This window comes from Dromaius novaehollandiae, chromosome 18 (genome assembly GCF_036370855.1).
Source record: "Dromaius novaehollandiae isolate bDroNov1 chromosome 18, bDroNov1.hap1, whole genome shotgun sequence".
NCBI lineage: Eukaryota > Metazoa > Chordata > Aves > Casuariiformes > Dromaiidae > Dromaius > Dromaius novaehollandiae.
This window is the reverse complement of record NC_088115.1, coordinates 2757501-2773714: the sequence shown is the minus strand read 5'-3', so window position 1 is coordinate 2773714 and position 16214 is coordinate 2757501. Positions and strand designations below refer to the sequence as shown.

At 37.7% G+C, this 16214-nt stretch overlaps 1 protein-coding gene across 5 annotated transcripts in view; it reads right to left on the bottom strand.

Moving 5' to 3' along the window:
* FOXK2 (forkhead box K2) overlaps positions 1-16214 on the bottom strand; it is a 74946-nt gene that overhangs the window by 57553 nt on the left and 1179 nt on the right. For 2 of the 5 annotated variants that reach the window (XM_064522451.1, XM_026120588.2), the window contains 4 exons: positions 15703-15821; positions 11062-11265; positions 10843-10968; positions 10435-10560 (listed from right to left, as the gene is read on the bottom strand). In XM_064522451.1, coding sequence (XP_064378521.1) covers positions 10435-10560; positions 10843-10968; positions 11062-11265; positions 15703-15704 — 458 coding nt within the window. In that variant the 5' untranslated portion in view covers positions 15705-15821. Of the gene's footprint in view, positions 1-10434; positions 10561-10842; positions 10988-11061; positions 11266-11601; positions 11699-11991; positions 12097-15702; positions 15822-16214 lie in introns of those variants that run through there. The other 3 variants (XM_026120589.2, XM_064522452.1, XM_064522454.1) reach the window with 3 other exon arrangements.

The window sequence follows — 16214 nt, the reverse complement described above, 5'->3', positions numbered from 1 at the left end:
ATTTTGGGGGTGGATTTTTCCCAGCCAGATGAGTTCCCCTATCCAGTTCACCACCTGGACTCGCAGACTGTTGTGCTGTCAGAGGGAAAGGCCACAGCGAGACCAGAATAAATGCCCAGGCGCAGGGGGGAGCAGAGCAGCTGCGCAAGCGGTGCCGCTGAAATACGAGCCGGGGCCTGCAGTTACAAACACACATCAAACTCCCCATTCAATAGCTGTATTCCAGTTACCCTGAACAGACCAAGCGCTACAGCTTTGGCAAGCATATCTTAAAATAGACCAGCACCATATTCTTACATGTATGTTTGAACCTAACTCATCATCCTTGAAATATTATGTAATTATTTCCATCTCAGGGCCAGACTTAAAGAACATACGTAACTATTTAGGACTACCTTGGCTATAACTAGCCATCAGGTCCATGAATTGCAGGAACAGTTAGTTATGTTTTCTACATGTACACGAAGATACCCATGATGCTACCTCCACATTGTCTTGAACTAATATATATCAAAGCTCACACCCAATGGGCAATCCATTGAGCTGTGTTTGGATCTATGTTTGTCCACGCTCACAGTTGCCAGACAACACTAACATATTGAATCGTGAGTTTTTGGATGTTAAAGAAACCTTTTCCTCTGTGAGAACCATCTACTGCAACCTGTACTTTCAGCTGCCTTTCTGGGAAAGAAAATGCAAGACAATCATTGGGATATACTAAATATGGTGCAATCTCAGTTATCCACAAGTAGTTTTATCTAATTTGGGATTAAACACAGCACAAGAGACATCAGAGCTGCTCTGTAAAGAATCAGTTTAAGTCATCCAAGATTGACAGCTGAAGCACAGGATAAACACAACTGTACTATACTCAAAGACAGCTTGAGTTTATCCTATGACGGAGTTTTTAAAACTACAATACTGTTTATAGGACTGGGTTATTTTTGCCACTGAAGATACCAACTGCTTTAGTGTTACGAAATCGTCACTTCTAAAACTTAAATTTCTTTTGAAGAATAGGTCGTTTCAAGAACTACCTTTAAATGGTTCTTTAAATAAAGCTTACAGAGATGAAGTTGCTCTGTCAGAATGTCTTCCAATGTGTGCTGCAAGCTCGACCATCCAAGAAGCACTGTATAAGATAGCAAAGAAATTTGCAAAAAGAACCATGAAGAGGAAGAAAAACAGGTTTAAAAAGCACAGGAAGCTTTTCCAAGCAGTTTAAACGCCATTCAACTTTTGTTCCTTCCTTTAGTCTTCCTTCCTCCTCTACTTTCCCTTGGAACAACACAAATCACTTAGGGGTGAGCCTGCCTGCTCAAACACACGTGGATTAGTCAGTGATACATGACACAAGTGGAAAACCTATTGCCTATGATTTCATTTCACAAAGTCTACAAGAGCAAAGTAGGCATAAATATCGAATTAGCATAGAAAAGGTAAGTCTTAACATTGATGTACATGTTCAGCTGGACCTGCCAAAGGCATCTTAAGAAAACCACACACATCTTTTATTACCGAAGAGGTTCTCCACTCTGGATTAGGTCCAGACCCTAAATTTAGCCAACCACTTAAGCTGGCAAGATTCCTCCCATTTGAAGATCTTACAGATATTCGAATGCCTTTTTACTACCAAGGGTGGAGAGAAAGAACAGGTGAGAAAGAAACCCAATAAATACATAAACACACAATATCCTATCTTGAAAAACAATGATGTCTTTAGCTAGCTTTAAATGTCCAAAAAGCACTTATTTTTCTGGCAAAAGATACAAATGTATATACAGTTTTTCACTTAACATGGTTAAAATGCAAAGAACTAACGTAACTAAAATCAAGCTTAAAAAGTTAAGTACCATCATATCACCATACTAGATACCCTGATTTTTCAATGTCTGTATCTAATGCACGTTCAGAGCACATTCACCTAAGTCTTCTTACTAATATATGGGCTGATTTTAAACACCAAACCTAACAGTGATAACATAAGAAAGAAAAGTTAGCACAGTATGGTCATGCCAGTTCAGACCATATTCTCTTAAAGCTGGAGAAAATAAGGTCTTTCCGGTATATCTTAAACATTCTCTATGTGCGCACAGACTTTGTTTAGCATGAGCAAGGGGTATTAAAAGCAGTAATTGAGTGCACTTGTACAATATAGGTGTCCAAATATATTAATTTAAAAGTAATCTCATACTGTCAGGTCACATAGCTTAATAAATATGAACCAAGGCTTTGACTATTACAATAATGGTAAAAAAGGCAGAGAAAAAGGAATGTAGTAATGCAAGATGAATCTTACATTCTGGATCTTATGTTCTATACAGCAATTTAACATTTCAAAATGCTTGAAAATATTTGGAGATTTTCAAAACTCCACTAGGCAAGGCCCTGAATAACCTGATTCAACCTTGACGTCAGCCCTGCTTTGAGCAGGAGGTTGGACGAGATGACCTTCAAAAGACCCTTCCAACCTAAGTTAGCCTATGATTCCATAAAATAAATTGGAGAGTGGGAGTGTTTTTGTACACATGCACACAACTTGCCCTCTCTCTTTCTAGACACCCTAGCCAGTGTCTGGATAAAACTGCACTGAGTACTGCATGTAAAGCGAGATTACAGACATCTAACTAAATATTAGACTAAACATTCCTACACAAGTATTTTGATACTAAAATACAGATCTATTTTACATTGATACACAAAAGAGCTACAGAATGAAGCACAGCTTTAAGACTTCTCAGACTCATCTGTTGTATCTGATCTTAGAAGCGTCCAAGTCATCTCTTCACTCCTTTTCAGGAAAACACACCCCTCATTCCCCAGTTGTGACTTCTGCAGTAGTGAGGAATCTCTGTAGAACTGTAAGGATGAAACAGTAATTGCCTCTACTGAGGCATCGGAAAAAGAGAGGAAGCAAGCTTGTCCCGAGACAGGTAACCACTCAAACCACACACACACAAAAAAGTTCAGGTTCGCCATTCCTCTCTAACCCACGTTCTTCATTTACACATCTCAGACTGAAACTCCACTACTCCTACTCCACAAGTCCTCCTTTGATGCCTCTTCCCTTTTGCCATCCACTGACCAGTATTTTCAGCAGTGACTCATGAGCATGTGCTTAACGTGACACATTGCTGAAACTCTTTTGGGGTATCCAGATTTAGAAACCCAAAAGACATGTCATTAATAGCACAGACAGAGGACTTGAAAATGTCTTGAAAAAGTAATGAGAAATATCACAATTATGATAGTATTACATACTCATTCTTTTTTAGACAAGTGATCATGCCTTATAAAACTGGCACATGGAATTTACTCCTATTTTACTACAGAGGAAAAATGAGGTTTGGCGAGAGAGAGAGAAGCAACTTGCACAAAAAACATCTGCTAAGTCTGAAGAACTCAGAATAAAACTAGACTCCTGCATCTCTGTTATATACCTAAACAACATGTCTAGGTGCGGGGCTCTGCTTCCTCCTGGACTTTCGGCTGCATGATCGAGCCTTATAAACAGGCATTTAGAGTAAAAAGAGCTGAAGAATTGCAAACAGCCATTCTAAATGGTAATAAAATAAAGCCTTTAAATGCCATTATTTTCCACAGGTGAGATCTACTCTACAGTCTCTCTTACCTCAGTTCTACCCTCTTTCTCTCTCTCTATCCAACTGGTACCTGTGGCTACAAAATTGCTTAATTCACAGTTTAAAGAAAGCTGCAAATTTCTTTTTAAATAAACTTTTTTGCAAGTTTTGCAGTTATTAACTATAAAGGTAAACCACAAAATAGGACAGATCACCTTTCTGAACAAAATATTTAAAGTCTTCATGTAATACTAACAGTTATTCAGCTAGGGGTACAATCATTATTACAGCGTTAAAAAAATCACTTCTGGGCAAGGCAAAATAACAGAAAGGAACAAAGCTTTCTAGTTGAGTAATTACAAAAACTGGTGTGATGCAAGTTAAATTCTGAAGTTAACGGTTTGAAATTTAAGTTCCAACACAAGATCTGTTCTTATTTGGATGCAAGTTTCCTAGTTTACCTGAGCTTAAATACAACTAAAATACATTTCAAAAGTTTCCTAACAGATTTTCATTTCAAAAACAGATGCACAAACCAAAGGAAACCAATTGGGATAGTAAAGCCGCCTTAAAAATTTCCTCCTTTTTACAATACTCAGGTAAAAAAATCTATACTCGCTATTGCTAAAAAACCAACTATTTTGCTTACAGCAATTCATGTATGCATATATTCTTAATATATCATTGGAATGATAGTGTAAACAGTCTTTATAGATTTAGGTCTTACATCCAAACATATTCCAGTTCAGCAACTCCCATAGACCCGTAGCTGCAGGAAAATTTACTATGCTATTTTATCTTTGACAAGAGCATAGCCATTGCCACATTCTTGGCAGAAGCAAGAATCTCTTTCAGAATCATTACCATTCATTCTCCTGCAAATTCACCGGGAAATAGTAATGCTAATAATTCTGCTCTATAAAAGTCAGATGTTCAAAAGCATATGTTGATATAATAAAGAAAAATACATCATCCATGCATATTATAAAGCTACAAAAGGAATTTTTAAGAGTCTACTTTTCTCTCAACTTTTCTTCAAGCTGAACTACTTATCTAAACAAGATTTGGGGGAGAACACATTTGTATTATATGAACCATACTATATTCAAGTACTATGCATCAGAATAACCTTTCTGCCAGTAACTTCAACTAGTAAGTGCACTTCCAAACATCATGCATTTGCAATGTTTGTCTACTTCCATAAGAACAAGTGGTTAAATAATATCAGTTATTTTGATTGCGCATTTATAAAGGCATGAGAACTGGACAGAGTAGGCTGACAAGATGGTGCTTAAAGGCAACAGAGGGGAAGAGCTCCTTACTGAAATTTCTCTATTGCAGTTGCATGTTCTTCTGCTGATCTTTTAAACTTTGGAGGAAAACACAACTGATTATACAGAAGGCTGAACCTCTTCCCTTTTCACTGTGATGACATTGACAATATTACATTTGACAGAGATGAAATAACCACATCACTGAGAACTGGTATCACCATTTTTTTTCAGTGGGCCAAAATGAGTCACTTAGACAAATGACTGCTTGGTTGTCAAGGAAAATTTGAAAGGTACAGAGCAAAGGGAGTGCACAGGGGAAGACTACAGGAAGCAGTATTTTCATTTCGATAAAGTTTCAACAAATAATGCTCTCTGCTCTATTTAAAAAAAGAATAGTGATTTGCACAATATCTGGCATAAGTTATGTAGTTAATAAGGTAAAACTGAATTTTTAATACTTCAAATGCAGCAAAATATTTTAAGAGCACAAGTTTGTTATACCAGTTGAAGTAACTCATTAAAAAAAAATATTGAGTGTAGCAACATAGTTCGGGGAATTACTGTATACAGAGAGCCTCTTCTGATCTAAGTCAGTGGGAAAACCCAACTGACTTGAACACTGTAAGATCAAGACATAGACACTTGTGAGAATGTGTGGTGAAAAAAAGAAGAAAAAAAAAGAATCAGGAGACTGAGAGTTTCTGACTTTCTGACATACACTGAACACAATCATAGATATTTCACCATTTCTCAGTTAAAAACTTTCCAGGGTTACTCATATCTAGTAACTACAAAGCAAATTCACAATTACAAACAGACGCTTACTATTCTATTCAACTTCAGTTACTAGAAGTACTCCATATTTATTTCATCTTTGAAAGAGAAGACAATAAAATTAAGCATTGTATAAGAAGCATAGTAAAAGGCATCATAGAAAGCTTTCAGAGTATCAAAAGCCTAAGCAAGAGATAAAATTATTCAAGCATGAAATATATTTAAATAAACATGGTATCTGATCTTGATTACTCATTTTTTAGAAGGAAATTACACAGTGCACTATGCAGCCTGCTGGTTTTATCAGTCATTTACCATGCACTAACAACCTCCACAAATACCTTGTAATGCATGGAATATGTTAAATTTGCTCCACAAGAGAGTTCAAAGAAAAACATTAAGGAAGGAAACATGCTTAATGCAGTTGTTACTAGAATGTTGCTTCTATCTTAACCCTTTACTTTCAGTTCTAAATCAAATCTCAGGAACATTTTTATTGCTTAATACAAACTAAAGAAAGTAAATCATAATTCTGAATAACGTTGAGAAGTACCTATTAGCATTATGGCTTGCGGTTTCTCACTGCCATTTGAGAGAACTATTTATAGACACTCACAGCGAAATAATCCACTCCACACACTTTATTAATATTAAGATAACACAATAAAGCTTTAGTTAATTAAGTTTAATTTGCTGTTCAACAAGTAACATGGAATTTCATACTACAACTTACAGTAATTCTTTTCAGTTCACAATACCCTCACAGCAAAATCAAAAGGGACCAAAAAATGCCCCAGTACCGTTATGCAAGTGCTTGATTTTCTTCTTGTTGGTCATCCTGAAAAGTAACACAACAATAATAATTACAACATGACATTCAAATACCTAAATACCAAATACGTTCTCATCATTTCAAGAAGTATGACTAGGCAAGTACTTTACTCTTAATTCTTCTTTACAGTTTTGAAATGATTGAAAATTATAACCAGTCAATTTGTGCTTTTGTATGTGCAAAACATATAATCAAACCAACATATTATGTTTTGATGATGTATATACATCATTCACTGTAGCAAAATACAGAACAACATTTAGCATTACAATAAAGTCAACTACTTAATTCAGTGCAATGTGTTTTAGACTAACCACTCAATCTTAATTTTCTGTAAGGAAAAGCACTGTTACACATATTCAAGTTACATCAGTGAAATAATCACGTATTGCATATGTGTTTTTTTTAATTAAAAAGCAAACTATGAACACCAAAGACCAAAACAATACATGCAGAATCTTATAGTTCAATTAAGAATTGTTTTATTATATTTTGGCTACACATAAAGGGTCTCAATAAAGATTAATTAAACAGCTTTGGGAAAACCAGATACTTGAAATCAATTTTTCAGAAGAGCACATAAAGCTCTCCTGGTTAAGCAGGTTATTTTATCTGTGGTTTTTTTTTCCCCCTTCTTCTTATAAATGTAATTTAAGCTTTACTTTCCTGCTTGCTAAGAAATTCCACACCCGTTTCCATCACTCAGCTGTTCACACTGGTGCCACAGTAACTCTTCAGCATAACAGCTTACTGGACATTTCCCAAGGTTGTTTATTTTGTTTCTAAGTTATGGAATTAAACATTACAACTGCCTTGTCTGGACAGTAATCATCCAGCTTTTCAGATGACAGACTACTTAAAATAAAGAGAAGTTCTGCAACACAGACCATCTTGCAAGGTCCCATGATTGCCAGAAAAGCTACCTAGAAACAATCATTATAAAAGGAGTGCCACTACCATTTCAGGAGACACAGGAACTGGAGCTGAAGCCTACTTCCAAAGTACTAAATGATTAGTTGAGAAGCCCCTAATGACTGACGCCAACTCATCTTACAGGTTTCAGGCTTTCTCAAGATGACAGCCCAATTGCTGTGGCATTTATGAGCATTTATTTTGTATCTGTACTCTTTGTGTATACAGTCCTTGTTTTGTTTAATTTTTAAACGAATGAAGGCAAAAAGATTAATTCCATAATCAAATCCTAGGCAAGCCAGTTGCATCAAAAGAATCTCTCTCATTAATGAAGGTCCCAGATAAAGGTGTTTCTGAATGTTTAGTGCTCAAATATTGGCACTTCAAAAGTAAAAGAAACCCAAAATCCCCAAGCTTCTCCAAAGCAACTAATCAAGTACTTCGACTTATCATTCTTCAATCCTAGAGTTAAGTATCAAACATTAAAGAAAAATGGTAAGTTATTATCTGCTTTGACAGTCTTGCACCTGTTACATGTACACAAGAAATATTATTTGAACCTAGCTTTAGTTAATATCCCAAATTTTAAAGATGAAAGTAAATCACAAAAGAAACATTAGAGAAGAACTGAATGTATTCAGCAACCTAAGGCACATGGTTCAGTAATACTTCCCTTTGGCTGTACCTGGCTAATAATGCTGTAGAGCAGATTTCGGTGTGTTCTCTTCCTGTATTATTTTAATATTCCAACTCTTCGCAATAGCCAAAACTCAAGAAGTTATGCCATTTTAGCTGTCTGGAATCTTTAAATTCCAGTATCCCTGCTAATGATTCCCTCACTGTTTCTCCATCAATTTATGCTCTCCAGCAACAACAACCTCTGAAAATTAAACCCCACATAAGACAAGACTCCATAAAATAAGAGAGAAACCAAACATTAAAGCTACTGAAGAAGCAGATGAGTTAAGTGTTCTTGCTCCATTATCTTTGCTATTTCCAGTTCCTCAAAAGTTTGTTTACTATCTAGTCAACTAGGTTGGCTAAGAAGCCTGTAATACAGTAGCTGATTTACAACTATTAATCCAGAATTGTAATCAAGCACCTACAACAAGACCTTGTTGCGTTAACAGTACTTGAAATTGCTCTTTTCCTGACCCTTACATGTCTGCACAAAATGAAAAACAGTCCATAAGCCCAAAGACAATAACAGCAACAGGAAAACACGATAGCCAAATGGCTGGAAAGCAGGAACTACCTGCCTTCATCTCCACCCTTCAATAAGGAAGTGCAGTCCTACACCTTCAAAGCAAGAAAAAATAATTATCCTTTAACATAATCACTGTTTGTTTGAGAGAACAAACCTATGTTTCCTAAGATAACTAAGATTCTTGCTCAACCATCTAAAGATCACTGAGTCAGTAATTAAGTTCAGCTATACTTTGGAGACCCAGTTTCAACTACCAGCATGACATTGGGCATATCACTTGACTACTGTATCGTATTCCCACAGATAACAAAAATCCCGCAATAACGTCATCACTCTACCTCACTGGCACACTAAGAATGAAAAACAAAACTAAAAACATTAGCAATGATGTGCTGTTCAGGCACTGAAACCCACAAAAATTCTTTTGCTCATAGAGAGACTACACAACTATTACTGAAACATAAACATTCTTAAAGAGTTTTAATGTCTTAAAACACCCTTTCCATAAAAAATCATGACATTTTTGGCTTGCTTTGTGCTTAGCTGCCATTTCTGAGCTTTACACAATTACCACTGCATATGAACCTGATTGTCCAGCATTTTACATGTTTAGAGTGACCTAATATCTTCACACACATATGATGAGACTAGCAAAGTATCATATACTTTACCTTTTAGGCTAAAAGAAAGTTTTTCTCATATCAAATCACTTTTCACAGTATTTCCCACATCACAGAAGGCTGAAATAAGCAATCAATTAAAAACAAACCTCTCTCTCACCTGTATCAAATTAGTCCCGGGAAGTTAGTTATTGCTGTATTCCAAACTAAAATTATATTGCCAGAGAAAAAAATGCTATTTTGAAGAACGCACTTGAATACGTTGGCTTCACGAGCACTTGTATTTATTTTCTCATGACCTAGCTTCCAAGAATTCTTCTGAGCCACAGAACTGCTTTCAGAACCCCAACATGTTCACCTACTAAAATCAAAAGTGAGAAGAATTAGGCAAGGTGCAAGAAAACACAAGGGAAAATGAGTTTCAGACAAACATGCGACATGCGTTACATACTTCACCATATTAGCGAGGGGTTTGGACACACCATGCAATGCCAATGCAATGTCCTAGGCTCTCAGTGTCCCCCTGCACATATTAAAAGATACATTTTTTTGAAAGGTCAGATAACTAAGACATGGACCAAATTATAAGTATTCAGTAACACTGTTGTGGATAATTGAAACCTAAGTAAAGAGTAATGGACAAGCATACCTATTTGAGGCTCCTTTGATCGCAACTGTGAATGCCTCAGTTACTGATGATACTGCAGTAAAAGAAATCAGCAGTCGACTGATGCTGCGGTTGCCTCGTTGAGCATGGCACTATTTTTAGATAGGTTAACACGTCACTTTGTATGTAATATCACCCAAACAGTCAACAATGACACATTTTTCTTTTTCAGAAAAGTTAAAGCACGCACAACAATCGCACTTGCCTGGAGACTGTATTACTGTAATAGTATAGTCACTTACTAAAGCGAATGCTAAAATACATGTGGAGTACCAGCTATTTTCTCGCTCCATTAATGAGTCTCATGTACAATTAAGCAAGGCAGTCACTGAACAAGCAAGCTTGCTGTGTGTACTCTAATAAACTTCTAACTTTTCCAAAGTATTTCTCATACTCTTGCCTCACAAGGACTCGACCAACCACTGTATACCAAGATGCTTTTAAATAAGGAATCAGAGCATTAATGACATGAGTTTCTAATAAGCAAAATTAAAAGTGATGATAAAATGAATGCAAAATATTTTTACAGAAGCAAAACATGCAAAAAAATAACACAGGATCACTAACGTGTCATCTGTCTCTGCTGACAAGCAGTCATGCAGCATCTCTCTCTCTTCTTTCACGGTTACAATTCTCACATCTTCAGGTCCAGAACAAGCAGACTCCTTAGACAAGTGGTCATCATTGTCATACCTGCAGATACAACCCAAATTGTTAACTGAAGGATTTGTTTTGGGAGGGAAGTTTTGTTTTTATTTTTGAAATACCACTAAGTATGCGTTCATAAACAAACCAAACAGATAAGCTGTTCTGTGGAGGATATCCAAAGTCTCTCATGTTAATCTAATGAGCTGCATGCTTTCCTTTCTTATATGACTTCCAATATTTCTTTAAATGTCAGCCACCGTGTTTTAAGCACTAGCAAAAAAAGATTTCATCTGCACCATTCATATATAAATAGAATATACTACTAACGTTCCATCAGCTGCTATTAAAGAAGGGTTGTCTGACAATGATCTTTCTTCTTTCACAGTAATTCTTCTCACACCGTCAGGGAGAGAACAGACTGGAGCTTTTGCCAATGGGTCATAGCTGTCATATCTAGAAAGAAAACACATAACTGGCAATAAATTAATGCCAAGAATTACTTGTTTCATACTGGTAAACAGAACAGTGTAGTAGCAGTCTACTTACAAGTCCAGTAAAAATCCCGCTACTTCTGCATCATTTCTGAAATCCAGTTTTTCCTTAAGCGTCAGCCATCGGTCAATATGATTTCCTACGTATATCCTTGTTTTCCCCCTTCTTCTATCAAGGCTTTGCTTCCTCTTTTTCTTTTCCAAAAAGGACAGCACTGGGGGTCTTCCACATCTTTTGGCTGGTAGTGACATCGTATGCCTAGAAATAAAAGTTTTTTTTTTTACCGAATTAGAGCTCATAGCAACGGATGACGCCTTCATATCCCAAACCACCGCGGCCAAAGCCGATTGCCGAGCACCGCCAACGTTTCACTGCCTTAAACTTCAGAGCCTAAAACGCCCTAAGTGAGACCTGGCTCTAGGGGAGGCGGCACCGCCTGGAAACGGCCGCCCGCCCCTCCGCCGCCCGGAGCACGGCCGCGGCTCCGGCAGGCGTCGCCGTCGTCCCCCACCGAGACCCCGGTGCTGAGGGAGGGAGGGACGGCAGCGGCCAGTCCCGCCACCGCCACCGCCCGGGGCCGCCCGCGCCACTCACCGCCCGCCGCCGCCGCGCGACACCGACAGTGACGGAGGGGCGCGCTCGCCGCGGGTAAACACGGGCCACGTGACCGAGCCGCGGCGCGTGCTGATGACGCGCGCTCACGTGAGGGCGCGCCCCGCCGCCGTCGCCCGGCCCTGGAGCTGCGGCTGTCGCGCCCGGCGGAGCGGGGCGGGGCGCGGAGGCCGGAGCCCCGCAGCTGGGCGCACAGCGACTGAGGCGCCCGGGAAACTGCGCCTGGGGGCCCAAAGCCAGGGAGAGGCGGCCGCTGCTCGGAGGGCTGCGCGCAGGGGGTTCCCGTCCAGCTGAGATTCAGCAGCTGCTGGAGTTAAGCTGCATCACCGCAGCGCCCCTCTCTGCGCCGCAACTGAATTTATCTACACGCACCTCCCTGGCAAGAGCCAGGTCTTTAGAGCTCCGGTCCATCGTGCGCACAAGGGGCCTAGTTTAACGTCATGTCACTTATTACGCGGTCCAAGACGTAAGCAGGATCTATTTTGCAAAGGTCAAGTGTAAAAGAAACAAGCAAATTCAAGTATCAGATGTAAGGAAACTAGTTAAAGTCTTTTTAGAATTAAAATACTCAATTAACTTGCATTGCATTACTCAAAAGTAAGATTTAAGGATGTTGAGGTAAAGATGACGCCTACAAGTTACTAAAGCTGAAAGGGAGCAGATAAACAGAAGTGTCTTCTCGTGTCCGCTTTTAAATAAAAGCCTGCAAAAGTAAGTTGGCTGGGCAGAAAGGATTCATGCATGTTTCATATTCTAAAGAACTACGATTATCTCCCTTAAACTTGGCATCAAACACACTGGAAAATACATGCAAGAAATAGTAATGGTGCATTTGGTGCTAGTCTAAACACATTTTTAAATACATGACTAAACAGACAGACTAAATCAACTAGTAACATTTAAGGATAATTATCTGAACAGAGGGGTGATCATACTGACCAACATTTTTTTGATCTCTACTGTCAGCTTTGATAGAACCACAGTAATAAGTCAACCAGGTGAGATCAAGAACTAGTGGATTACTCTAGGCTGATGTTACAAACATTCATTTCCCTTTGCTGAATCAGCTGAATAACATGACCAAAACAGAATATTTTGGTTTTGCCCAGCTTTTATATAACTTCAAAACAGAGAACTAGAACTGAAAAAAAGCCATTAGATCTTTTATCATTTACAAGGACTGTATGTCAAATGATTTGCATGGCACGCTTCAGTGTGAATTTATAGATTTAAGTTTTAGAAGAATTATTGTAGCATAATTACAGGTTCTCAAAATAGCACAAATTCTTTGTGACGTATGCATGTAAAAATAAGCCCTAGTATTTTTCCTTTTTCATATGAAATGATACAGGAGAGTTCCTCCTCTCTCACCATTATTTTTGTAAAACATATCTGGTGATGATGATCCCAAGTAAATACGGCTGCTTAATAGGAACATTTTAGACTTATTTCTTCTGAGCGCCTTCACAATTACACTTATTGGCTGTATAAATAGATTCGCATTCAAAATGGAATGAACTGTGTGAACCTTCAAAAATTGCTGTGTGCTGTTAAGCTTCTGCTTATCTTGAAATGACAAAGCTGCTGGAAGGAGGAAGGCGGTACTAACTGTTTTCACCTTTACCAAGTCATTTTTGAAACAAAAACAAATACATAGTGACTGACCTTTTAGGCAAACTTCATATGTTAAGCAAGCTACTGCTGTTATGCAAGCTTATATATTAAAAGTAGCATTTAAAAAACAGAACTGCATATCTGTATTATCAGTAATGAATTAAACAGATAAGAAAAATCTTAAAGCTTTTAAGATGTTAATTATCTTGCCATATTTGTGGGTATTTTTCCTGTTCCTTCCATTAAGGACACCCAGCAGAACATGCTAGCCAGTTTTAATTTGTCATGCTCCAGCACAGTTTCTGGCTGTGTGACAGACACAGGAAGGGAATGCTTTTAATTCTAACAATATTTACATTAATACCGATTTTACCACTTGAATCTCCGTATCAGTAAGCTTTATATTTTGCCCCCGAACTGTTTCATACAAGCCCTTTAATAAACATGCATTCCTAGTACAATGAAGTCTGTTATAAAACAGCAGCAGCTGCCACTTAGGAATGAAATTTCAAAGCCAATACTACAGCCTCTGCAAAGGTTAAGGTTCATTTTCCTCCACAACGATGCAGAGAAATCTAACTGAGGGCACCAGGTGCAGTGTACTGCGACCTCCTGAACCATAACTGCAGTCATGCAGGCAAGAATTTCAGAGGATTATATAGTTCATAGCAGTCTCTCTGGTAGTATCACTACATTACTTCTGCTCTCTCTCTCCTCTTACCATCAACTTCTCACAGAGAATCCTAGCTACACTATCACCTTTCTGCCAGTATATATTTTACGTGGTTTCGTGTGTTTCCAGCACAAAGCATCTTATCTTTGAGCTGGTGTATATTTAGTTCACAAATACAAAGCACGGAAACACAGTGATAATGTACTTAAACTTATGAAGCCTACTGTTTCCTGGAGCATGTAATTTTCAATATAAAATACTTGACTATGTTGCTATAAAAGCAATCCGTAAACCCAGCAATATGTATAAATACCTTATTTATCTCTTGTTTTATATATATTTGTGAGGCGGGATTGAGAAACTGCTCCCTGTAAATGCTAGTGCAAACATTTCTGTAATGTAATGTTTCAATGTAATATGAGAAAAACCATGCTGAGACAAATTAAAGTTTATCTGGCCAAGCAGCCTGTTTCCTGAATGCATAAGGAGGCTTCATCCTTTATGATATATTCTCCCAGCTTCCAGTTATCAGTGATTTAAGGACATTCAAGGCAAGAGGCTGAATCCAAACCATTCTGTTAAACAAGCAAGGAAAGACCTGTGCTCCATTAATGGAATCCTTTTTGTAACCTGCTTAATCTTTTGGCCTTCACAATATCCTATGGCAGCGACTCTTCACTTTCTGAACCATTTGTTACAAGCGTGTAACTCCAAGACACACACACGCATGATTTAGGATACCACTAGAAAGTCCTATTTGTTCCAGTACTGATACTGCATAAAAATACAGCAAAGCAATGATATTTATTAGCCCCTTTGCCCTGAAACAAGACGGTAGAAATAAATATTGGTAACTTTTCATCACTCTTTGCTGAAACAACAACAAAATCCATCAACTTGTAAATTGCCATCTGCTTCAGGGTTTTAATTCCCGCATCCTATAAAAGACAAGTGATTCTGTAGCCAGTTAATCCGTACCAATGCACTTAAAGAAGTTTTGGTATTAATACAGTATATGAACTGTAATATTAATACATTGTTTTATTTGGACATTCCAAATGTTTTGAAGCAAAATCTAAGGCTCTGAAAAGTCTCAGCAAATGTTCATCCAAAAACTAAAAAGAGAAAGACGCATGCTATAAAGTGTCCCCCCACAGGTATTTTTCTGTCCTATACGGAGCTTCTGAATTGCCACCTCGTCTCCTCTCCTAGCCCTAAAAGTTTCTTCTGAACTCCCAGATTAATTTTTCTGTCTTGAAAAGACAGATTTCTGTTGACTATTTGCTCACTCACTTTTGTTCTTTAGGAAGCAACAGCTTAGACTGTTCTACTCTTCATCCTTCCTTCCATTTTGAGAGAAGACCAACAGCTCTCTTCTATCATCAGTAACTTTAACCACTTTATTTTTCTTCTATACTGAAATAGAATGAATGCTAATTATTTATTAAAGGAAATAGAACTAAAAATAGAGCTGAAGACGGAAAGGATGACCACCACACAATTCATCCCAGCTAAACTCTTTACTTCTGTTAATTTTTTTTTAATGCACTGCAGATTTTATTACAACAGTATACAAAAGATAGATTGACTCAAAATTTTAAGGTGTGCACTTTCAGAAAGTGTGCTCATTTTCAAGAACAAGTTCTCAGTCATTTGGGCCATCCACACAACATAACACAGTAACTATTATCTTTTTAGAGATTAACAAAAATTAGCTATACATATCTAGCAATACCTGCATTCTCACTTTATGCTTACAGATGTAAATTAAGTAATACAAGGGTAGAATTTCTTACATTTTATTGATCTCTGCTGAAGGTGATTCATCCCATATCTCTTAATTCTTTCACAGTTAGGAGTTTCGTGTCTTCAGGATAAAAACTTTCGGTCTTTATGTAACTCATAATTGCCACATCTACAAAGAATTAAAATAATAGTTTTTATTATCCAAAGGGAACTAAATTATGCTGTGTAGCACCTGACATACAATAAAGTTGTATGCAAAAACATGAAGTAACAATTTTTTTCACATTGTAAGAAACAGTCAAACCAGCAGAGTAATCAAAGCAGTAACATAGCTCATTTCCTTTTCACTAGAGAAAAACAGCATCGCCAACTATACATCTGCTTAATAATGTTTCCTATTTTTACTTCCTCCCCCTCACCATCTGCTTCTGTTCTGCTTTTTCTTCCCAAAAAAGCATCCACCTCTTTTAGCCTCATTTGCCCCATCCCAGAATTCAGAGTGAACTGAAACAAAACTCCCAACACCAAAGCCAAAATGGTGCTACCTAATCATAAGAAGTCT